The sequence below is a fragment of the Salmo salar genome, chromosome 07 (assembly GCF_965601325.2).
Source record: "Salmo salar chromosome 07, fSalSal1, whole genome shotgun sequence".
NCBI lineage: Eukaryota > Metazoa > Chordata > Actinopteri > Salmoniformes > Salmonidae > Salmo > Salmo salar.
This window is the reverse complement of record NC_138297.1, coordinates 48,867,741-48,892,408: the sequence shown is the minus strand read 5'-3', so window position 1 is coordinate 48,892,408 and position 24,668 is coordinate 48,867,741. Positions and strand designations below refer to the sequence as shown.

The window sequence follows — 24,668 nt, the reverse complement described above, 5'->3', positions numbered from 1 at the left end:
CTAACCATTTGGGGACACACATTTCAGTCCCATTCACATATTTTCCCTAACCCTAGCTCCTAACCCTAAAACTAACCCTAGCTCCTTAACTTAATTCTAACCTTAACCCAAAAGCCCCTAGAAATAGCATTTGATCTTGTGGGGACTAAGAAAATGTTTGTTTACTATTCTTGTGGAGACTTCTGGTCTCCACAAGTATAGCTGAACACGCCCACACACCGGCAAACGCACACAATAAGACACTGTGATACAATCGTCAACCAGTAACATCATATTTCAAAGGCTTTCCTGACCTGAAAGTGAGTTTCATAATCTCTCTGCCCTTCAAAAAAGAGAACTAAATGTTCTTTCAGAGGGTGTGTTTCAGAGCGTGTGTGTGTGTGTTGTACCTCTGCACCTTCACGGAGAAAGTCTTTGTTCTGGCCTAGCTAATTTGGTCAGTTGAAACGGTGCTTGTGAGAGAACAGGATGTCAGTGCTGCCTGCCGCTGGTTCCGGTACACTGCTTTCTCCAGTCGTTATTTTTACTGAGTGTCCAGTAAATTAAGTCAATGTAACTGCTCAAGCTGTGTGTGTGTATCTCCGTAGGAGGCTGTCTAGAAGTGTGTTCCAATATTTGCTTCGGGGTGTGTGGGCGTGTTTCCTTTTTACGGTATAGAAACACAATGGGTGTTCCTCTTCAGGGTTAAGGCTATGTGCGTACTAACTTGTACTGTGTGTGTGTGTGTGTGTGTGTGTGTGTGTGTGTGGTGTGTGTGTGTGTGTGTGTGGGCTGGGGGGGGGCGGCGCAGGTCGTGTGTGTATAAGAATGACCAGGCGGTGAAGGAGAACCCCAGTAAGGCTCTGCAGGAGGAGGAGCCCTGTCCACGCTTCGCACACCAGCTGGTCTACGACGAAATGCACAAGGTCACATACGCATGCTTAAAAAAAATATTTGACCTTTTATTTAACCAGGTTAGTCTGGTTGAGAACATTTATTTTTCAAGAGAGACCTGAACGAAGACAGCAGCATCAACACATTAGATTCAGACAGACACATGACATCAACCAGACTAAGATGCAGCATGTCAGTGAAGAACATGGACACACACTTCTACAAAATGCTACAAGCATAAGGGCACAAAAGTCTAATTAAATACTGTTTCAGGATATCATTATGATCTGAGACCAGCTGCAGTTTTGAGGGTATTGATGGATAATATCTAATATATGCAGTGTTATTTTTCCTCTTTGTGTCCAGGTGCACTACCTGTTTGGAGGGAACCCAGGGAAGTCGTGCTCTCCTAAGATGCGTCTGGATGACTTCTGGTCCCTCAAGCTTTGTCGCCCCTCCAAGGAGTACCTGCTCCGACACTGCAGATATCTAATCAGGAAGTACAGGTACACAACCAGAGAATGGACTATACACCTGGAACTGAACCGTAACCTCTCTGTACCATATAGCAAAACGGTGGATACAAATGTATAGGAGTTATGACAATTCTAGGTTCGGGTTCTGCTTTGACACTTATTCCACCTAGTGGCCATGTCTTGCCATTGTAGGGAAGGGTTTTCTCCTCGCTCATTTTGCAGTCTTTGCAGTGATCTTTTCACCTTGTGTGGTGCAGAGTTTCTGTAGGTTAGGCTAAACCATTTCCTCAAGCTCTCTGTAGGTATTCCTGAAGATCTGTCGTGGGTGTTTTTTTTTTTTTTTTTTTTTTTTTTTTAGGTTTGAGGAGAAGGCCCAGTCGGAGCCTCTGAATGCTCTAAAGTACCTGCAGAACGACCTCTCTCTGACCGTGGACCACACCAACCCTGACGAGACCAAAGAGGTGAGGGACGGACGGGAGGGAGGGTTGACTGATGGGGAGAGGGGTACTTGCACGTTGTGCAGTGTTATTTTATTAAACAGCTTTTAGATCAAGTAAACAGATGAAGTGGTTTGAGAATGTAACATTCAAAGCCTGTGTGTTGATGTTCATTGTTTTGATATTATTACCATAGTTACTCAGGAGTGAAATGGCAGTGTATTTGTTGGCGGTGTTGCGTTAGTGTTCAGTGACTGAGGTGTTGTGTTCCGATGTGACTATTCAGTTCCAGCTCCTGCCCTCGGCTCTCTTCAAGTCCAGCTCTGACTTCATCCCTCTGGGTAAGAGCCTGCTGCGTTATCTGCATACTTCACTGGACACACAGTAGATCAAAACCAATGAACGGAAGGATTATTCTCGCCTGCTTTTTTTCCCCCTTCAGCCATTCTTTCTGACATACTTTCATTTTGATCCTCCCACATGACCTTTTTGAGCGTGTATGTGACCTTTGAGCTCATATGACTTCCTGTGGAGATTGAGCAATTGAAGTTTTCTTCCTCCCACTCTCTCCCCCTTCACCTTCTCTCTTGTCCTTCTTTCCCTCTCTCTTTATTCCTTTCCATCCCTCTTCCCCTCTCCGATCTTCCCTTCTGTCACACTCCCTCCCACGCTCATCTCTCCCCCTTTCCCTCCTTCCCTCAGGTTTCTCAGACGTGGACCAGACGTATGCCCAGCGCACGCAGCTCTTCGACACGCTCGTCAACTTCTTCCCGGACAGCATGACCCCGCCCAAGGGTAACCTCGTTGACCTCATCACACTCTAGCCCCGCCCCACAACCCTACGCACCACCACCATACGCCAATAAGACTCTGACTGGCTGGCCCAAAGCCAAACTTCATATTTTTCTACACTTGACCCTTCCAAAGTCAGGGGTGCGCTGCTCGCGGACTGCACTTGTTGACCCCCTCTTTAGGACGTTGGTTCTTCAACAGCGGAACTGAACTAAAAGGGAAAATGAGGGTCAGACCACTTGCGATTTAAAGGGGTTGATACTGAATGTTACTGTGTGGAAAAAGAAAAAACACAAACTCCCCCTGGCCTGATGGTCTTTGTTGAATAAACTGATTTAACAGTTTACAATAACCCAGAACTCTGCCAAACATATCTTCTGTGTCAACTCATTTGATTTGTGAGGTTTACATGATGCTTTTACGCGTTGCGTTTGAGTTTGCTTGGCATTAGTAGCCTGTTAGATCAAGGAGGAGTCTCTCTTCCTCTTATTTTCCACTCTGTCTTGCATCCGTCTCTCTCTGACACACACTCAAGCACTCACACAAACCTGCTTGTGAAAGTAGTTGTGTTACTTAATGACACCCTGTCAGCGCGTTGTATGCTGAATATACCTTCAACCAAGTTCATACTTTTTGCTTGCTCTGCCTGTATTATTGGTGCCATATTATATACCCCATATTTATAATTATGACGGCCATGCTGTTACACACTACGTGTCAAAATGTTAATTTTGTTATATAGAAACAATAGAATAATGATCCTGAGACAATATATATGTCAATTAAATCCTCTATTGATGTAAAAAATCAATCATTATGGGTTTGGGGGAAAACATTGTGAAGTTGTCAAAAGCTTGTGATTCTGGTAATGGCTACTGTAGCTTTAGTGTGACTTAACCATGGATGTCAGTGAGGCTTGTTGGGAAATGTAGTTTCCAAGTATGAATGTTATTATTTTATGAACTACAAAATGATGGTCCTGCTGTATCAGAGGGAGGTTTTTTTATGTACCAACACATATCTATACTCGCATGATCTCATTGGCTGGGATGTATCTTCCTTTGACGATGGGAGTTTATTTTATGGGTAGAGGAAGAATGAATGATTGCTTTCATTGAAAGGGAGCCCAGTCTCCCCCTTCAGCGATGGCCTGATTACTGGGTTCTCTCTGTTTCTTATGCAAACAGTGATGATTAGACATTCTTCAATTCTAACCTAAAGAAATACAGAACACTACATTTCATTCTTACTCAGAATAAGGCGACAGGAGCATTCACAAGTGATCTCTAACACAAGTTATCAAATGGTATCTGTCTTGTGGCTCCATCCAAAGTTTTGATGTACAGGAACTGTTTTTGATTGGTTCATAATCATTATGCTGGAACTGAGGATGCCCTTTGATATAGCTGACGTGTGTGTGTGTGTGTGTGTGTGTGTGTGAGAGAGAGTCTGTCCGTCAATATGTGTGTTTGTCTCGGATCGCCAGGGTATTTTGTCTAGTCCACCTGTGTAACATAATACAAACATATGCCTCATATTGTTCTTCCATTAATCTCAGTAAGAGAGATGATTGAAGTGATCCCCTTTCCCCTCCTTCTCAAGAATAGTATCAGCCTAGTCTTCCATTACATTGTGTATGTATTGTCTATATATTTAGCATTTTTCTGAGTCAGCTGTACAGTATGCAGAGTACACTCTAGGCAAAGGCCTATGGAGTCTGAAATATCCATCCCCTTTGTTTTGAGATGAATCAACTCCACTATCAGATAACCAGAGATGGAGGGAGGGACTACTTCATATTCAAGGAGACAAACACTTAGTGCTTGACTCCTGTCAAGGGTGGTAGAGCCAAACTTTAGAGATACTTTTTCTTGCTTGATCCTTATAAATCCTTGTTCAAAATCCTAATCAAATTGGCAGATTGTACACTACGTCCCAATAGATTCATTACATCTGGTTTCTTCATACAGGCATTTACATGAAGACATCTGATCTTATTGTTAGAAGATGAGTGATTAGATCAGATTTCTCTGTTCGTTTGCACTGATGTCCTCAGTAATCAGTATTAGCTTAATTTGAATCACAATCAAATGTGCGTTTGTGCGTTTGCTGCTTGTGTGCACGGTGCACACACCTGTATGCTTAGTGTGTGACCTTAAAACTAGTTTGTGTGTGCTTGTTTGTGTCTGTTTGTTAATGTATGTCTTCTGCTGCCATCATATTAAGCTTAGTAAATATTAGCTCTCTGATGAACGGAGATCCAGAGAGAAAGGCGTGTCAAACTTACCATCATAGCTTTGTAATAAAACCCGTTATTTAGGAAGGACTCATTATTTATGGTCATTATCACACAATAGAAGACGTTTGCGATGTTTGCATTAGTTTCTTTGTCAGAAAAAAAATAAGCTTAAGAAAACATGAAATAAAGAAGCACCTTTGCAAAAAAAAATATATATAAACACAATGCCAAATAATAATTTTTCTTATTTTTGGGAGGGGAAGGAAATGATAATTTTCAGATGAATGTTATTTTCTTCATCTGCCTCGTCTTCTCCCCAACTGGGACTCAGGAGTATGTGGGGTACTCTATAGTGCGTGAATGAGCACTACTCTGTGGATAACGTGAATGTGTAGAGAGCCTATTGTAGAATTGCATTGTATGTAATGTACATAACGAATAAAGATTGTATTTTGTTCAGGTTTTCATAAATAAATGACTCGGGTCTTTGATTTGTTTGTAACCAGTTGGGATGCAACTATACATTTTGTATTTTGATTGTTTCATCAATTTACCATTGGTGAAAAGTTACTAAAAATACAACACCTGTTTGAAATAAGTGTGTTTTTATTGGCAAATCTTTATTGGTATAAGAAAACATGGCTGCCCTGGTCATGATAGATGAGGCGCAGCTTCCAGTGTGTCAGACCCCCTGTTGTTTGGCTTCATCAGCAAACAAACCATAAATACATACAATAACTGCTAAATACTTTGGTGTAAAAGTTAAAGAAATCTAATACGAGTGAGTGACTGTACACAATAACTAATGACAAACAGTACATAGGAATGTGTAGAATAAGTGGTGGATTGTTTTGGTGTTGGTTGATTTTACAGCTTAAATATGATTGGGAATTATTGTGTCCATGTGAATTATACATGAATTTGAATGCGTTTTGCCAGATAATCACATGGATATTAAAATAAATGTCTATTCAGTTGATTTGACAAAAAAGGGTAACAAACAAAAAGGAAAATGTGCAGAGGCCTATGTAACAAGTCATCCCTGGTGTTTAATTAACAACCTTCAACATCAACAAACAATAAAATATCTACAGTTGAAGTCGGAAGTTTACATACACCTTAGCCAAATACATTTAAACTCAGTTTTTCACAATTCCTGACATTTAATCCATGTAAAAATTCCCTGTTTTAGGTCAGTTAGGATCACCACTTTATTTTAAGAATGTGAAATGTCAGAATAATAGTTGAGTGATTTATTTCAGCTTTTATTTCTTTCATCACATTCCCAGTGGGTCAGAAGTTTACATACACTCAATTATTATTTGGTAGCATTGCCTTTAAATTGTTTAACTTGGGTCAAACGTTTTGTGTAGCCTTCCACAAGCTTCCCACAATAAGTTGGGTGAATTTTGGCCCATTCCTTCTGACTGAGCTGGTGTAACGCGAGTCAGGATTTCGGCCTCCTTGCTCACACACGGTTTTTCAGTTCTGCCCACAAATGTAATATGGGATTGAGGTCAGGGCTTTGTGATGGCCACTCCCAATACCTTGACTTTGTCCTTAAGCCATTTTGCCACAACTTTGGAAGTATGCTTGGGGTCATTGTCCATTTAGAAGACCCATTTGCGACCAAGCTTTAACTTCCTGACTGATGTCTTGAGATGTTGCTTCAATATATCCACAACATTTTCCCTTATGATGCCATCTTTCTTGTGAAGTGCACCAGTCCCTCCTGCAGCAAAGCACCCCCACAACATGATGCTGCCACCCCCGTGCTTCACGGTCGGGACGGTGTTCTTCGGCTTGCAAGGCTCTTTTTCCTCCAAACATAACGATGGTCATTATGGCCAAACAGTTCTATTTTTGTTTCATCAGACCAGAGGACATTTCTCCAAAAAGTACGATCTTTGTCCCCATGTGCAGTTGCAAACCATAGTCTGGCTTTTTTATGGCGGTTTTGGAGCAGTGGCTTCTTCCTTGCTGAGTGGCCTTTCAGGTTATGTCGATATAGGACTCGTTTTACTGTGGATATAGATAATTTTCGCACCAAAGTACGTTCATCTCTAGGAGACAACACGTCTCCTTCCTGAGTGGTATGACGGCTGTGTGGTCCCATGGTGTTTATACTTGCGTACTATTGTTTGACAGATGAACGTGGTACCTTCAGGCGTTTGGAAATTGCTCCCAAGGATGAACCAGACTTGTGGAGGTCTACAATTTTTTTTGTCTGAGGTCTTGGCTGATTTCTTTTGCTTTCCCCATGATGTGAAGCGAAGAGGCACTGAGTTTCTAGGTAGGCTATGAAATACATCCACTGGTAAACCTTCAATTGACTCAGGCTAATTTACATAATTTATCAGAAGCTTCTAAAGCCATGACATAATTTTCTGGAATTTTCCATGCTGTTAAAAGCACAGTCAACTTAATTTATGTAAACTTCTGACCCACTGGAATTGTGATACAGTGAATTATAAGTGAAATAATCTGTCTAAACAATTGTTGGAAAAATGACTTGTCTCATGCACAAAGTAGATGTCCTTACCGACTTGCCAAATTTGTGGAGTGGTTGAAAAACAAGTTTTAATGACTCCAACCTAAGTGTATGTAAACGTCCGACTTCAGCTGTATCTTTAGGGTCCAGCTTCACTGGTAGAGTAACCCCAGTCCTAGACTAAAAAGCATAGTTGAAAGGGCTCTTAATAAGTCCAAGGCTTTATCTATGTCCAGGAAACCGGCCCTAGGTAAAATTCTTTCGAACTTTCAAATGACTATTTACAGTTTTCCCCTTCATATCTGTAGAAGCTCCTGTCCCAGCAGTGTCTCCAGGGACCCTGTTATTTCACCAGTATATGGCTTCTATACAGCAGCCACTGCCAGGTCCTCAGAGCTGAGATTCACTAGTAGTTTAATTCATTCACCAGGATGATTATTTCACTTTATCCTGACGTCATTTTCTCTAAATCAATACTATTGAGATTTAACCATAAAGGCAAGTAGTGTTACAGTTTTACAAAGTTTCAGCTTCCATTTTCTCTTAAAATATAAGAAAATACTATGTACAGGTGCTCAAGTGTACAATTCAATAAACTTTTGGGGATTACATTGATTACAGCATAAAGAACATGCAGATTTTAGTTCATATACTCCACCCTGAAATATTGGTGGTTTGACTGTTTGGTTTTCCCAATTAAATCAATAACTATGTAGCGGAACATCAAGTACCTTAAACACTCAATGGCTCTTAAAATGGGATTGTGTATGTTTGAGAGTTACATTTCCCAAATATTGAATATCTCCTAAAACTAGGCACAATGTTGATTGGTGTAGTATCCACCAAATGCCCTGTTACTTTTCCATGGCCGCAGCGATGGGACTCAGACACCCGTTTTAGGCCGGGTGGGTTTCCAGATCCTGTCTTCCTCTGGGTGTTATTTTTTTTCCAGATTTGTCAGGTGGCATCCGTGTGTTGTTGCCTTGGGTCTGGTTCAATGGGGAGGAACATTAAAAGTGTTGCGGATAGAAATGCATTGCATAGAACTGTCACAATTGTGCGATTTCTCAAATCCCATTATTTAAGGTTGTATACATTCTATATAGAATACATTTCTACCTGCAACGTTTGGAGCTAGAACCCTCTACTAAACAGGGCCCTTGTAGCGGTGCAGGGAAGGGCGAGTCAGCTGGTCAAGGGATTATAGTAGCACCCCTGTCTGTTCCAGTCCCCCTCTACAGGTGAGTGTCCTCCTCGTCTGGCATGTCCTCTTTCAGCAGGTTGTCGATGGGGACAATCCAGCTGTCGTTGAACTCTCCGTTCAGAGCCACCTTCTTCTCCTGCATTTCCGGCTGCACCTCCATCACCTCCAACGTGGGGTTGTCATGGTAACCGTTCTCCACCGTCTGCATCTCCTCCGTCAGGTGTTGCTGTTGAGAAAAGATAAGGGGAGATTTTGGTGAGGACCCTCCGAAAGCATAGCTCAACTATTATTAGTTACTTTAGGAAGAATGTGGACATATCACAGACAGACATTATTGATTGTCGAGTAGTTTGGTTTTCTAATTGTTTACTTGGTGGTTCTTCCGATAGGACTTGCGGTGGTATGCGGCGTAGAGGGCGAAGCCTACAATCATGGCCAGCAGAGCTCCGCAGGACGCCAAAATGGCAATCAGGGTCATGTTGTCACTTGGTTTCTGACAGAATAGATGAAAAAGTCAATTAAGACCCACTCTGACACGCCTCCCTCCAAATACAACCTTTACATGTTCTCCAGTAGCCCGTTTATGATGACATTCAGGAAGATATGTACACAATGTTAGACTTACTCTGGTGATTTCCTCATAGTATTGCTGGACGACAGAGTTGTTCACTAAAAAAAAAAATCAGAGGAAACTTTCATTTACAACAGTTCACTTCTGGTACTTGACCTTGACAGCAATTGGCTCAAACCCTCTCAAATAGTATATATTTAAAAACACAACTCATACAACCAAGACTAGCATTAGGAAATGGGGTGCGTTAGGTGTGATTTATTTAATTGCCTTGGAAGCGTCTGAATAGTGGGGACTGGGTAGTTGACATACCTTTGCCGGTCACTACCACGCTGTCAAAGGTAGTGTGTCCGTTGTTCTCGCTCACAGTCAGAGTACAGTTAGCGTCTTGCATCTGAGACATCAGGTGTCGACACAGCGCCTCCAGGTCCTTCCTCTCCAGGTCCTTCCTCTCATGATTCTGATGAGAGAAAACCAACACGTTTGTAAGACTCCATCAAGCTTTTCGTTAGTTTTCAACTTTTTCTAGTAGATTGCACCAAATGTTTTCATTGTTTTTTGTCCCGTTCATAAACTATCAACATGCCTTGTTTAGTGAATCTCAATCTATCTAAAGAGATTGGCAATTGCTGAGCTGATGTAATTTCACCATGACATCATTACAGCCATCACTACAATGCTGGTTGTGGTGAGTCGAGGGAAAGGTCAAAGGTGGGACGTCAGCGTTTCCCGTGCAGTGAGGTGTCAGTTATTCTTGGCCTTTCTGAAGTAGAGCAGCTGTTCATAGTCAGAAAGCGAGGGAGAAGGCGAGAGAGGTGTGGGAAAGATGGAATCTAGCGAAATGTCAGGAAGGTTTCCCACTAAGACTTTTTCCACCAGATTCCTGCGGAATCGTTTTTTATAACATGATGCACTACTTCCTGTCCTGGCTTTGGAAACAGAAGTGTCGCTCTGTGTTCTGTGTTGAGAATAGATGGGTTGGTTGTTTAGCAACAAAACCGACGCGTGTTCAACTATGGTTCAAAACAGACGGTTTGCTTAGATTGTTGACAACATGTTAACTCTGTCTCCAAATGTTTATTGAAAACATAAATATATTTGCACAATGAACAGTTGTTGGTTTGTTAGCAAGTGAATATTTGCCATATTAGAATAGAAATGATATCGTACAAAATACCTCAAGACATGGTATCAATAAGATACAACGAGCTGAAACGCGCCACCTACGATTCCCCACATGGCAGTTTCTTATTGTTGCTAGCCATCTGGCCATCCGGAATCACAACACCACACTGACTTCTGCCCCATTGATGCATGCACATCGTTGTCAGCTAACGGTGCACTCTGTAAGATGGATCTAACTGCAGCTGAGTATTTGTCATTTGACACCGAATGTAAACGCAGACCTAAACTCGTAAGCAAATCTAGGACGACAGTAGAAAGGAGAAACCCTTACCTCTTCATTTCCTTTGGGCATGACAAACTGTAAAAAGCAGAAACAATCAAAGTTAAGATCATATTTGTGTTGTGATTTTTTTTAACCAGGCTGACAAGTCTCTTGAAGTAAAACTCTTTCTGTCCTACCGTAAAGCTCTTGGTAGTGGTCATCGTGGTTGTAGTCTCAGCCGTGGTTGTTAACACCATCCCTCCCTTTGCACGGGTTGTGGTGAAAGCAAAACTGCTTCCTGAACCCACAGGGCTGGAGGTGGAGGGTTGCTGGGATGGAGAGGACAACCTTGACCATGGGATTGTAAGGGTTGGACTATATCCCCCACCAACCCGTGTGAATGCTTCAAGAACCATAAATAAGAGAATAAACAATTTTGTCAGTGGAATATTCTTTCACTTCCATCATGTAATCACACATGACCGCATATGAACATGTATGAGGTGCATGTGATAAGAACTGTTCAGCTTTTAGACTACAGCCAAACTCTATGCTGGATGAGTGATAGGTGTTTTGAGGTGAAATGGTGGTGGGACTCACCTGTAGTGGAGTGCGGGGGGGTCTGAGTGGGGGTTCCTGAGGAGCTAGTGGAGTGCCGGGTGGTCTGGGTGGGGGTTCCTGATGAGTTATTGGAGTGCGGGGTGGTCTGGGTGGGGGTTCCTGAGGAGCTAGTGGAGTGCGGGGTGGTCTGGGTGGGGGTTCCTGAGGAGCTAGTGGAGTGTGTGGCGATCTGGGTGGGGGTTCCTGAGGAGCTAGTGGGTTGTGGGGTGATCTGGGTGGAGGTTCCTGAGGAGCTAGTGGAGTGTGCGGTGGTCTGGGTGGGGGTTCCTGAGGAGCTAGTGGGGTGCGGGGTGATCTGGGTGGTGGCTCCTGAGGAGCTAGTGGAGTGTGCGGGGGTCTGGTTGGGGGTTCCTGAGAACCCAGTGAATTGCGTGGTGGTCTCAGTGGGGGTTCCTGAGGAGCTAGTGAAGCCCGTTCCAGCAGCAGTTATGGTGGTGGACATCACATTACCACTGGACCTCCCAGAGGTAGAGGTGCTCAGCGCGGCCACAGTTGGTACGGTAAGGTTGGGAGGTGCAGTCCCGATCTCACTGATTAGAGTGGGGGGGATAGTGGATGTGGCGACCTCGGAAGTTAGAGTGGCAGTAGAGAATCTGGTGTTCTCCATGGAATCTGAAGACTTAGAGGGTGTTGGATCAGCATGAGTACAGTGAAGTAGAAAACCTGGAGTGAACAGACATAAAACAGGATTAACGGTTTAATCCAAAACAAATATTACATAGGCCTAACTAAATGCAATCTACTTGGCATTTTTTAAATTTAAATTGAGCCATCTCTAGTCTCTAGAACTTGGTCCATCGTCAATGTGGGTTGCATACAGTTTTATAAATATTTTGTATTTCCAAGAGAATATCAGCGATGAGATATTGAGGAGCCTCTGTGGTGAACTCTGTGTAAACCTGTTGTGGTTTATTTCCTTCTCTCCAGACAGCTGTACAGTAGTTGTTCTCTTTGTTTCTCTATTTATAGTAAACAGGACAGGATGCTCCACACAATAACCGAGGAAGTACCACACCCAACCTATGGGCTTGCCCTAGCGCACCGTAAACAATCCTGGACCACGTTCTTAGGCTGGGACCCTAGGGATTTAGAACAATGGCTGCTATAGGATCCTCAACCCACACACACGTACCGCCATAGCATTAGGACTACTACTTGCTTCCTCATACTCAGTCATACACATACCTGGGTGGACAGTCACACACTAAAAACACTCATACCTCTCTTATCTCACATGTTCATACATAAGGACGTGTACCTACATTACCAACACACTGCACACTAAATAGCATACATTTCAAAGGCTGCATACAGTGAGGGGAAAAAAGTATTTGATCCCCTGCTGATTTTGTACGTTTGCCCACTGACAAAGAAATGATCAGTCTATAATTTTAATGGTAGGTTTATTTGAACAGTGAGAGACAGAATAACAACAAACAAATCCAGAAAAACGCATGTCAAAAATGTTATAAAATGATTTGCATTTTAATGAGGGAAATAAGTATTTGTGAATCACAATATTGTCGTGCAATATTCATGTCGCAAGAAGATTCATATCGCATGCAATATTTTGAAACACCGCTCAGCCATGTGTAGTGTCCATTTTATATAGTTTACTTGTGGCTGCTTCCCACTCACACAAGCCCCGCCCCATCAAGCAGCCCAGTTCCTCCTCTTTAGATTCACTAGAAGTTTGCATGCTGTTCTGTTAGGTCAAATGCAGTCAACAGATTGTTCCAAGTAACAACAATGACACTTTTTTGCTTTTTAATATAAATCATTCTGTTTCTAGGATTCCAACAGTTCACCCAAGTGTTTTCATCTACAGGTAACTGCCAAAATAAAGGAAACACTTGAGTAAATGACTGACAGAAAGTATATGTAAAGCAGGTGCTTCCACACAGGTGTGGTTCCTGAGTTAATTAAGTAATTAACAACCCATCATGCTTAGGGTCATCGGAGAGGAAGAGGCGAAGCAGTTTTACTCCACCCAAAATCTGTCCACGGAAATAAGCCCACGACGTAAGTCATTTTTGTATGGAGGTCAATGAGAGTGTGTCGAATTTGGTCAACAAAAATGCAATTGCTAATGTGATACATGAGGCTTATTTGACCGAAATAGAAGTTTCATAATGGTTAGGTTGTTACGAATGCACTTATATATGTGGCATTTCTGCAACTTACCCAAAAACGATTATATCGGATTTGTGCCTGTTGTCATAGAAATACAGTGCATTCAGAAAGTATTCAGACTCCTTCCCTTTTTCCACATTTTGTTATGTTAGAGCCTTATTCTAAAATGGATTAAATATTTTTTTCTATCAATCTACACACAATACCCCATAATGACAAAGCAAAAACAGGTTTATAGAAATTGTTGCAAATTTATTACAAATAAAAAAACAGATACTTAAGTATTCAGACCCTTTGATATAAGAATCGAAATTGAGCTCAGATGCATCCTTTTTCCATTGATCATGCTTGAGATGTTTCTACAACTTGATTGGAGTCCACCTGTGGTAAATTCAATTGATTGGACATGATTTGGAAAGGCACACACCTTTCTATGTAAGGTCCCAGATTTGACAGTGAATGTCAGTAGAGCTCAGAGACAGGATTGTGTCAAGGCACAGATCTGGGGAAGGGTACCAAAACATTTCTGCAGCATTGAAGGTCCCTAAGAACACAGTGGGCTCCATCATTCTTAAATGGAAGAAGTTTGGAACCACCAAGACTCTTACTAGAGCTGCTCCCCCGGCCAAACTGAGCAATCGAGAGAGGGGCCTTGGTCAGGGAGGGGAAAAAAACAATTAATCAATTTTAGAATGCTGTAATGTAACAAAAGGTGGAAAAGGTCAAGGGATCTGAACACTCCAAATGCACTGTAGATGGAGGACTCATCATGGATATAACCTGTTTTAGCATGGACATTACCATTGAAGGTTCCACCATTTTAAAGTAGTCAACTGGATGGGGATTCCTATGAGTTGGGAGGAATCAGCCAATGAAGACGTTGACTACTTTAAAATGGAGATAGCCTCAATAGCGCTGCCCATGCTGTCAGACGCTATAATTGCACAGACACAAAGATTAGATTAGTCCTCTATATATCTCTATGGCCTGTTTATCTGCCCTCTCATTAGCTAGAATGGTCCCATCTGATCTCATCTCCTCCTGCCTGCCTGTTATCTTTGGGAACATGTATTTCCATTGTTAGAGCGGTAACTTGAATATCTTGTCAATATAATAGACAGTATTTGGGGTGATGTATAAAAATGGCTATTTGCCCATTATTTTGGCTACCATGGTTAGAAGAGATCTGTGACTTTGAAAAAGGGGTCTCAAAGGAGCATAGGGGGTTTATTGTGTGTGTGTGTGTGTGTGTGTGTGTGTGTGTGTGTGTCTCCCTCTCAATCACCAGTTCTCAACCCAATTAAACAGTTATGGGAGATTCTGGAGTGCCGTCTGAGTGTTTTCCACCACCAACAAAACACCAAATTATGACATTTCTTGTGGACGAATGGTGTTGCATCCCTCCAATAGAGTTCCAGACACTTGTAGAATCTATGCCAAGGCACATTGAAACTGTTCTGGTTGGTGGTGGCCCAACGCCCTATTAAGACACTTTATTTAGGTGTTTCCTTTGTTTTGGCAGTTACCTGTATATTGCAAGTCAAATCGCAATATTTGGTTAAAAAAATCACAATTAGATTTTTTTGCAAATATTGTGCAGCCCTAAATTCATACACACAGGACGACATTGTTTTTTAAACAGTGCTCAATCATTTGAAATTCCTCCCAAGGTTACATGCACAAACACAGGCCTACAATACATGTAGTGGACAAACTGTACATGCACACCCACACATAAACCATACACGAACACTCACCTCCCACTCCACATGTGCACTGTAGAATAAAGAGATGTGGGGACTCTAATCAACTCTATTCAATCCAACCTCATAACAAGGTTTCTATACTACTTGAATCACTTTTACAACATTCCAACCAGATTGTCAATCTCTATATCAATACATATTTTCACACTCTAATAGTCATTGTATTGTATGTGTGATATTGAGTAGAGCCCCTCCTGTTGACCAGCCCGTTAAAAAGATGCTCACCCAGGATGTAAAGATGTAAATCCAGACGTGGTGGGTTGTCATGGTGATTAATAGTGGTTGTCGGGGGCAACGAGAACATTGTCTAAAACAGCCTCTTATCAGTGTCTGATAAGAGGCTGTTTTAGAGGGGTGGTGGGGGAGGGGAGAGGTAAAACCTTGTTGTCTCCATCGCTTCCCTTTGACAGGCAGCCTAAACTGTGGCTGCAATCCTAAACTGCAGACACGCCAATTGGTATCAGGCTCCATTAAGCAACTTAGCAGTCACTATGAGGAGAGAACCCAGAGACGCAGACGGCTCTATAGGAGGGGGAAACTCTGATTTATATTTACTATGTTACGTCTAGTCTATGAGACCAGGCTGGGTAGCTCGAGAAAGGAGGCTGCTTCAACATTGTAGTCTAACAGGTGGAAGTATCCCAGCAGGACTGAATGACAATGAAAAAATAGGTTTTACAGACAGTATTTCTTTGCTACATTTTTTGACAGCTTTTGAAAATGTGTAAATCAGGAGTGATACAGTTAATGTCTGACATACACTATGCAATGTCTTGGGAGTGGACTGTTCTAAACATCTGTACTGATCATGCAGATATTCCGTGTACAGTATGTATTTGGCCTGGGACTGGTGAACTGCTCCTGTGATTTCCACGTGAGACGTGTGTCTCTATCTGTCTGCTCCACTATCTCCCCTCCTCTACCTCTAGCTGTGGTGTCATATTTTGGAGTGACCCTCTTTGACCCCATCTGTCACCCGGGTGTCTGTTTCTTAACAGGTGACAGCAGCACCCCTGATCCTGATACTATTTAGCTGGGGCTGTTTTTACCAGAGACATTCCTACCCCCCCCCCCCCCCCCCACCCCCACCCCCCCCCCCCCCCCCCCCCCCCACCCCGCCACTCACACACACACACCAGGATGGCACCTGTAGTCTCTCAAAAACATTAATTCCCTAAGATGCCCCCCCCACCCCCCCACTTACACACACACACACACACACACACACACACACACACACACACACACACACACACCAGGATGGCACCTGTAGTCTCTCAAAAACATTAATTCCCTAAGATGACCCCCCCTCCCAGAGAAAGGAGGGGGGGGGGGCAGGAAATGGGAAGGAAGGTTCCATCTCCATAGCTTCCCTTTCCTCTGCCATAGGCTCCCTAGCTAGTAGCCAAGATGCTTAGTGTGAATAGGGAATGAAGCCTCCTTGATGTAACTGATAGAGCACACCAGAGGTTCCTGTATACCACAGTAGGATTACATTACTATCCCCATGAGTATTGGATGTCTGTCTGTGACTACACAGCATAACTGGGCCAACACAGACAGACCTGCAGCCAGGTCTTATTAGCCTCTCCCTCCACCAGTCTATTATTAAGATGGATCGCTAGGTCATTGGGTCCGGTTGGGTCTGCTACTACAGTGGCCTGTCTCTCTCCCACGGGGTGCGACCCGGTGTCCCGGACACTCTCAGGGCCAGACGGTAGTCAGAGGGTGTGAGAACCGACCCCAGGCTCCTTCCTGTTGACTCTGTTACGCAGAGATATGGGCTTCTTTGCTCTCTCACTGTGTGGGTGTGTAGCACATGGGGATGTGTGGCTCAGTTGGTAGAGCATGACGCTTGCAATGCCAGGGTTGTGGGTTTGAATCCCATGGGGGACCAGTACGAATAAAAGTAAACACTCACTCTGGTTAAGTGTCTGCTAAATGACTAAAATGTAAATGTGTGAAACTCCCTCCTCAGCCTGAAGTTTCCCCACTTGCGCCACAAATATCTAGGTTTTTGCATGGCACCGACTGGTAAAACGCTTCAAGAGGTTGGTCACGTGTGCTAGCAAGGCAGAGGTCGTGGGTTCAAGCCTCGGTGTGAGCCGAATCAGGATGAAGTGGTACACGCTAAGCAAGCAGCGTGACGTCCTTCACGTGTGTGCATGACTTAAACCCAGAGAGCATGAAACACCCTACACACACCCTGCTCTGACTCAAGACTAACAGAGACACAGACAGAATCCTAGTAAAATACAGTCAGTTACTTCCAGATCTTCAAGATGGAAATGCAGCAAGATGATGATAAGGCCTCTAAAGGCCATTCACCATAGGGCTGAGTTCTCCAACTTCCCCAGTGTTTGTGTTCCTAACTCATGCCTGTGACAGTGTTACGGCTTGGCCTGTCCCACTGTGACTAACGAGTCAGTAATAGGGTCAGAGGGGTGTCTCCCTCACCCCTGCCCTCCCCACAGGGGGTCCTGTTGTTGGGTCCCGGCGGGCGTCAAGCACAGTCCTGTTTCGTGTGAGAGCCTCCATCCGCACATAGTTAAAGCAGAATGACAATCGGCCTGGAGGGTGGAGACTTGTTGAATTGTCCTGCCTTCCTGCCAGCCATATTGTAAAAATAACCTCCGGGCCCCAGGCCCCACACAGACTACTGGTAGAGGGAGGGGAGCAGAGGCTTATGGCGACCAGCCTGGGCACCATCAGTGGACATCTTAAAAATAAAAATAGCCTTTCTTTATGCTGAGTCCTAAGGGTGTGTGTCTGCCGGTCCACTTGTGTACTGGCGTGGGTATGTGATCCTGTCTAGCTTTGTGTGTATTCATCTCTGTCCCTGTATGTGTGCCAGCCAGGCCATCCCATAATAAGGCCAGATTTATGTGCGTCTGAGCGTGAACATCCACCATGCGCTGCCAGAGGCAGGAGAGTAAATAAATGTAGCTTTCCCTCCCCAGCCCCGGACGCACAAAGCCACCCTGTTAAGTGGGTGACGGCCCACACAAAAGTCTAGCTTTCCCCGCGTTCGGCTCTGCCAGGAGGGGGTTACTCCCTCACCCCCGGCCCCCTGCTGTGGCCCAGGCTTTTTAGGAGCCCAGTAGTCCCCCGCCTTCCTGGGGTGTCCCATTGAGAGGGGTAATTCAGAATTGGAACTGGGGGAGGGAAGGGAGATGAGGAGGAGGAAGGAGGCCGTCTTTACACAGTACTTATCCAATAGGCTCCTCCGTTAAGGAGAGGGGCTGTGAATGTAAAATCACTGTATGAATAAAAGGGAGAAAGCGGGAATGAGGAATGGGGGAGGTGGGTAGAGGAGAGTGAGGGTGGAAAAAGGGTGTTGGTCTCTGATGGTGTAAATCGTATTTTATTTTGTTTAACCTTTATTTAACTGTCTGTGACTACACAGCATAACTACACATTATTAAGATTATTAGTCGCCACACGGCGTGGGTTCACACACCCAAACACAGGCACATTTCTAGTGCTGTGATGCCAGGGTGATGTTTGTGTCTATGTTGCGCTGTGGTGTGCACACATGGTCCAGCACTTCTACAGAACTTTAGTCTATAGAGGTCTGGGTCGTTCCACAAAATTAGTCCCTTCTGGGTAGTGTAACTTAGTGAATGAAAAAAAGTTTGATTTCACCTAATCTAACATTCCATCATGAACAGCAACTTAATAAAAGTTTTAATCAAGAGATTAAATAAATAAAAATATATATATATATATATATATATATATATGATAAGTGCCTACTAAATGCCAAATAAATTAACAGGGTTGACGATTTAGTCATAAATCAGTCATAAATCCCCTTTTGACAGGGTTGATAAAACAATTCTAGCCCGTCTATCTACGGGTAACAGGGTAGACATGTTATGCTCAACACCCTAAGTTTTCCACTAGAAAATGGCCAAAAAGAGTAGAATCTATTCATCTGATGTTTATGTCGAAAGTATTTACAAAGGAGTAGTTTCACCATATTAAAACGAGAGTTTAGTTCACGTAACAGGGTTGACCTTAAAATGAGGGACAGGTTTTTTTCACTTAAAATGATTCACTAATCACATGAATAAATAATACTCTTCAGGAATGACTTTATCAAAGCAACAACATAGCTAGCGTTTACAATCATGTTGAAAACTTGGGGTCATACTTTATTTGGATAGTCCCTCTGTAGATTCTCTACAGATGGTCATACTATCAGCAAACCATCTGTTGGTTTGCAACTGCTTGTTAAGGTTAGGGTTAGCTTTAGAATAACATTTTACATTTTAGTCATTTAGCAGACGCTCTTATCCAGAGCGACTTACAGTAGTGAATGCATACATTTCATTATCATATATATTTTTTTTTTCTGTGATGGCCCCCCGTGGGAATCGAACCCACAACCCTGGCGTTGCAAACACCATGCTCTACCAACTGGAAGGCCCTGTAGGTTAGGATAGGGGTTAAGGGTTAGTAGATAGTTAATGTTACAGATGGACTATTCAAATAAAGTGTTACCAAGCTTGGAGAAATGTTGGGGTTAAAATCTTCCTAGAAGTCACAGAGGGTGCACAGAGGGTGCACAGAGGGACATGTCAAAATGCAGATTTTTGGTACTTTATTCATAATAAAAATCAAATTAATTGAATGTTCCATGTGGTCTATATTAATAGGCACTACAGTTTAAAGAGACATCCGGAACTTTGTCGACTACCTAAGTGTTTTTTTTAAACCTCCCGCCTTGGGCGGGATGTGCCAATGTGTAGTTCACGCATGCATAATCTATTAGCAGAATTACTGTTATATCTCAATTAGCCATGAAATCCCTAGATTGAAAGCTTCTGGCAGCTGTGTGGCACCATTTTGAGTGCTGCAAGTTTGGCCAGCCCACAAGTTGCACAGTGAAATAAGGCTGGCCCAGGCCTGCCCAGCGTTATCCAATGAGGCACATATATGATGTAGTATACCATTTTCGGGGACCCATTTTGGCTCTAGTGCGCTACTTTCAGAACTACTGGGTAAAAGGAATGCAAATCTTCCGGAAGTTCTATTTTAATATAACAGGTTTTTACTACTTAAAATATCAAAGAAACTCATTTGGTGGAACGACCCGTCTATTGTCTTTAGTCCTGTGTGTTGACTGGCTTTGAGCTAAACTAAGCAATGCAGCAAGGAATGCTGTATGCTATTAATCTATTGCCAGTAAATACATTAGGCAAGGAATGTTGGTAGACAACAGTGTGGAGCAGTTGACATCATGGAGGAGTTTGGAGTGATATAGTGGTCACCGACACTTCAGTTAAGGCCAACTCTTTGACACACACACACATGTTTTGTTTGCTTGGCACTTATTACGAAACATCCGCTCTCTGTTTTCTTAGAGGCAAAGTAGAAGGGAGTTGCCAGCCAAGGCAGAGAAAGGAGTTTGAGGAGAGAGTGAAAGTGGGAGGGAGAGACCTTGTACATGTGTGTGTTCCTGTATGTGTGAAATGAGAGAGAGAGAGAGAGAGATGAAGCAGGGAGGCGGTAGAAATGAGGAGGGGAGCTGAGTGAAGGTCTGTGATGCATGGTGCCAGCCACTGGCCTGATTAATGTCCACCTGGCCTGGACATGTAGGAGTGTAGGCTGCTCTGGGGTGAAGATAGAGGTGGAGGGTGTGGTGGTGCTTTATCATCCACATCAAACAGTGATGAAACACAAGGCTTTACTACACTTACTCCCTAGAGGAACTGGAAGCCTCCCTCTCCTGTACTGTTCCCCAACGCTGCTGTTAAAACTCCAATCCCCTGAATGTCGATAGTGGATCTAAATCCCCTGGCTGCCTCTGAAATGGCACCCACCCTTTATAGTGCACTACTTTTGACCAGCGCTGTAATGGGCCCTGGCCACAGTACAATGCACTACTTTTGGACGGCCCGTAGGGCTCAGGTCAAAAAGTAGTGCCCTATAGAGGTAATCGTGTCATTTCAGACACACAGCCTGTTTATTGTCCTGTTTCCCCACACTTTTATTAGGTGAATTTCCAGGGGAGTGAAGGAGTGAGGACTCCGTCTCCCTGTCCTTGCATTTGAGTGAACCAGGCTGTGTGTGCGCGTGAGGAGACGGAGAGAGCTCATGGCCGTCTCGTCTCATGATGGGAATCTGGTGCCACACCTTCCTTTGGAACAGGGATGTTGTTAAAGGGGTTTTCCTATCTATTGTTCTCCGCTAGCGCTCTCCCATAAGCTTGGCCTAGGGAGGATAGCCATGGCTGCCAAGCCGCATCCCGATCATAACAAAGATCCTGGCTGGGTTTACCTTTTAGGAAAACACATGCCATGACCTTCATGACCCCAAACTTTTCCCCCGATGCCTTGAGATGGATGAAATCATACCTTGAAGGCAGAACTCAGTGTGTCAGAGTGAGCAATGAGCTGTCGCCCACTCTTAGCTATGATGTGGGTGTGCCCCAAGGGTCAATACTGGGGCCCCTCCTGTTCAGCCTGTACATTAATGATCTGCCTTCCGTCTGCACTGGGTCTGAAGTTCAAATGTATGCAGATGATACAGTGATATATGTGCATGCAAAGAGCAAACAACAAGCTGCACAAGAACTCACTACTGTAATGGTCCAGGTTACAAAGTGGCTCAGTGACTCGTGTTTGCATCTCAATGTGAAAAAAACAGTTAGCATGTTCTTCACAAAGAGGGCAACAGATGCTACTGAGCCAGATGTCTATGAGTCAGGGGAGAAGCTCCAGGTGGTATCTGATTTTAAGTACCTTGGAATCATACTTGATTCCAACCTCTCTTTTAAAAAGCACGTGAAAAAGGTAATTCAAATAACTAAATTCAACCTAGCTAATTTCCGATTTATACGAAATTGTTTGACCACAGAGGTAGCAAAACTGTATTTCAAATCGATGATACTCCCCCACTTAACATACTGCTTGACTAGTTGGACCCAAGCTTGCTATACAACATTAAAACCTATTCAGTCTGTCTACAAACAGGCTCTCAAAGTGCTCGATAGGAAGCCCAATAGCCATCATCACTGTTACATCCTCAGAAAGCATGAGCTCCTGAGTTGGGAAAATCTTGTGCAATACACCGACGCATGTCTTGTATTCAAGATCCTAAATGGCCTAGCTCCCCCTCCACTCAGTATTTTTGTTAAACAGAAAACCCAAACATATGGCAGCAGATCCACAAGGTCTGCCATGAGAGGTGACTGTATAGTTCCCTTAAGGAAAAGCACCTTTAGTAAATCTGCTTTCTCTGTGAGAGCTTCCCATGTCTGGAATACACTGCCATCAGACACACATAACTGCACCACATATCACACTTTCACAAAATGCATGAAGACATGGCTAAAGGTCAATCAGACTTGTGAACATAATCCCTAGCTGTGTATTGCTGCTTTCCATGTTGTCTGTTGTCTGTAGCTTGTGAGGTGTGGAAACACTTTGTTGTTTTTATGGATTTTGTCTTGTTGCTTTTTGTTCTATGTTGCTCTGTCTGTATGCTACATCTTGCTTGGCCTATGTTGTTCTGTCTGTATGCTATGTCTTGCTTGTCCTATGTTGCTCTGTCTGTATGCTACATCTTGCTTGGCCTATGTTGTTCTGTCTGTATGCTATGTCTTGCTTGTCCTATGTTACTCTGCGTGTGCTCACTGTTCAATGATTGTCTATATTGTAATTGTTTTTAATAACCTGCCCAGGGACTGCGGTTGAAAATTAGCCGGCTGGCTAAAACCGGCACTTTTACTGAAACGTTGATTAATGTGCACTGTCCCTGTAAAAATAAAATAAACTCAAACTCAAATAGAGGATGAAAAGGACTGGGAAGTGGTGTGTGTGGGGTAGGCTCTGGAAGGATATGGTCTGGTCTGGGATTTTTGACCTTTTCTTTTAATAGCACTATGGTTAGTTTGCAGATTGAAAATGTTTTATAAATGGTTTGTGTTCTATCAAATGGTATTGGAGGTTGATTTGTATCCAAGGAGGACATTATTTTTATTAGTGCCTATATGCTTGGCAATAATGCTTGTCAAGTTAGTTTTAGGCCTAACTCATTATGTGGTCTAAAAAAGTTTTGGGAAAAGGGCTGACCGTGAACATCCAGTCTGTTTTTGCTCGGCGACAAAAAAAACATAAGCCTCCTCTACTTTTCATTAATTTACAGTGGAAAGAGGCAGGTGCGACCTGCGCGTAATTAAAGAATAACACTCAGCCTCACCATTAGGCATGAGGGTCGTCTCGAGCAGGCACGGAGGCACTCATTATGCGGTCCCGTTGTCTCCCTCCCGGCTCTTGAGCACAGTGTGAGTGGAGAGGACCATTGCGTGAAGAGGGGTCAGATGTTTCAGCTGCGCGGCCCTGGCCCTGACTCCCCGGTGCCACTCCCTCAGGTGCCAGTCTCTGCCTCGCACTTACAGTGCAACTCCCCCTCACTCACTCCTCGATACCGAAATTAGAGCAGCATGTTGTGAAAGCGCGCAGCTGGTATAGACTCTCACTAGTATTGGTGGGATAGAGGGCTAATAAGATAACGGTTTAATAGGAATTATATTTATTTATTATTTTTATTACTTCCAAGCAACATGTTCTTTTAGCACCGATGACGGAAGAAAACGACAATAAGGCAATCATATAGACGGAATATAACGAAAACGATTTAATTTTTTATGGAAATTCCATTCCATTTTGTTTTACAGATTAGGCTACACACTTCAGTGCACCATTAACTGTAGGCTATTGATGTGCGCACCTGTTGCTGAGGAGAAACACAGACACCTCTCATAATCAACATTGTTTTATTTAGTTGTTTTTCTTTTATTATGCATGGATAAATTATGATACCAAATGTGATCTCCTCCTATGTTAACTTCTCTCATTGAATGTCTTCAATTGCTCAAATAAAGGAAAGGTGGTGATGGGTTCTTGTGGGTCCCCAAAAATAAAACCAACTTTGATCAAGTGAAATAAAATAAATAAAATACAAAGAATAGACACTTACCAAGTGGAATAAGTGCCCACGTGATTCGCATTTTCGTTTCCATTCTGTTTTTTTGACGCAACTTTGTTTCATTCAGTGTTGCTGCAGCACTCAATCCGTGGTTTTAAGTATTCAGAATCAGAATGTTGAATAAAAGTAGCGGATTCTTGCTGGAGACGCGTTCCGTTACGCCTATCTCATTGAATTTGTATTTGAAGTAAATTATTTTCCCAAAGTTATTGTTTTGCTGAAAGCTAAGAATGCTTTTGTTTGGCGCTTCTCCCCTTCTTTTCTCCCCCTCTCTGAGTCGGGAATTTGGGGGAAAGTTTTTCTCCGGTCTCCTTGGCTGCGCTGATTGTGTTGTTGTTGCTGGCTCCCTCTCCCGGAGTGGCTAGAAGACGTATTGTGCTTTCAAAGCGCAAGCCCCGTGGCCAGTCCAGACCCCAGTCTTCTTAACAAGTGTTCAGCTGTTACTCACAGGCCCATGGCACTGCCCATTCCAGCTTGTCATGCGAGGCCAGGGGAGATCCAATAGAAAGCGTTTTTGGGTGGACTCTCAAACTGACCAACACTTTGAATAACAAAGGAAACGACTCCCAAAGACTTATGTTCCTTCAGTTTGCCTTATTCCAATAATGGTCAATGAAAAGAAATAACTGACGATTCTTAGCATGCTACTTCTTTCAGACACATGACATGGTAATACATGTT

General features: G+C 43.3%; 2 protein-coding genes across 2 annotated transcripts in view; one reads left to right on the top strand and one right to left on the bottom strand.

Moving 5' to 3' along the window:
* The window catches only part of LOC106609349 (muskelin), a 29,042-nt gene extending 23,750 nt beyond the window's left edge, over positions 1 to 5,292 (top strand). Inside the window, exons 14-18 of the mRNA XM_014208092.3 lie at positions 791 to 905; positions 1,240 to 1,379; positions 1,708 to 1,810; positions 2,073 to 2,127; positions 2,489 to 5,292. Coding sequence (XP_014063567.1) covers positions 791 to 905; positions 1,240 to 1,379; positions 1,708 to 1,810; positions 2,073 to 2,127; positions 2,489 to 2,610 — 535 coding nt within the window. The 3' untranslated portion in view covers positions 2,611 to 5,292. The remainder of the gene's footprint in view (positions 1 to 790; positions 906 to 1,239; positions 1,380 to 1,707; positions 1,811 to 2,072; positions 2,128 to 2,488) is intronic.
* A 113-nt stretch (positions 5,293 to 5,405) lies between these two features.
* Positions 5,406 to 24,440, bottom strand: LOC106609348 (uncharacterized). Its single transcript, XM_014208089.3, has 8 exons — positions 23,979 to 24,440; positions 11,071 to 11,754; positions 10,668 to 10,873; positions 10,540 to 10,566; positions 9,396 to 9,543; positions 9,138 to 9,181; positions 8,883 to 9,005; positions 5,406 to 8,738 (listed from the first exon to the last, which is right to left on the bottom strand). The coding sequence occupies exons 1-8, from the start codon at positions 24,019 to 24,021 to the stop codon at positions 8,544 to 8,546; spliced, it is 1,470 nt and encodes a 489-aa protein (XP_014063564.1). The 5' UTR covers positions 24,022 to 24,440; the 3' UTR covers positions 5,406 to 8,543.
* Between the last annotated feature and the right edge of the window lie 228 nt (positions 24,441 to 24,668).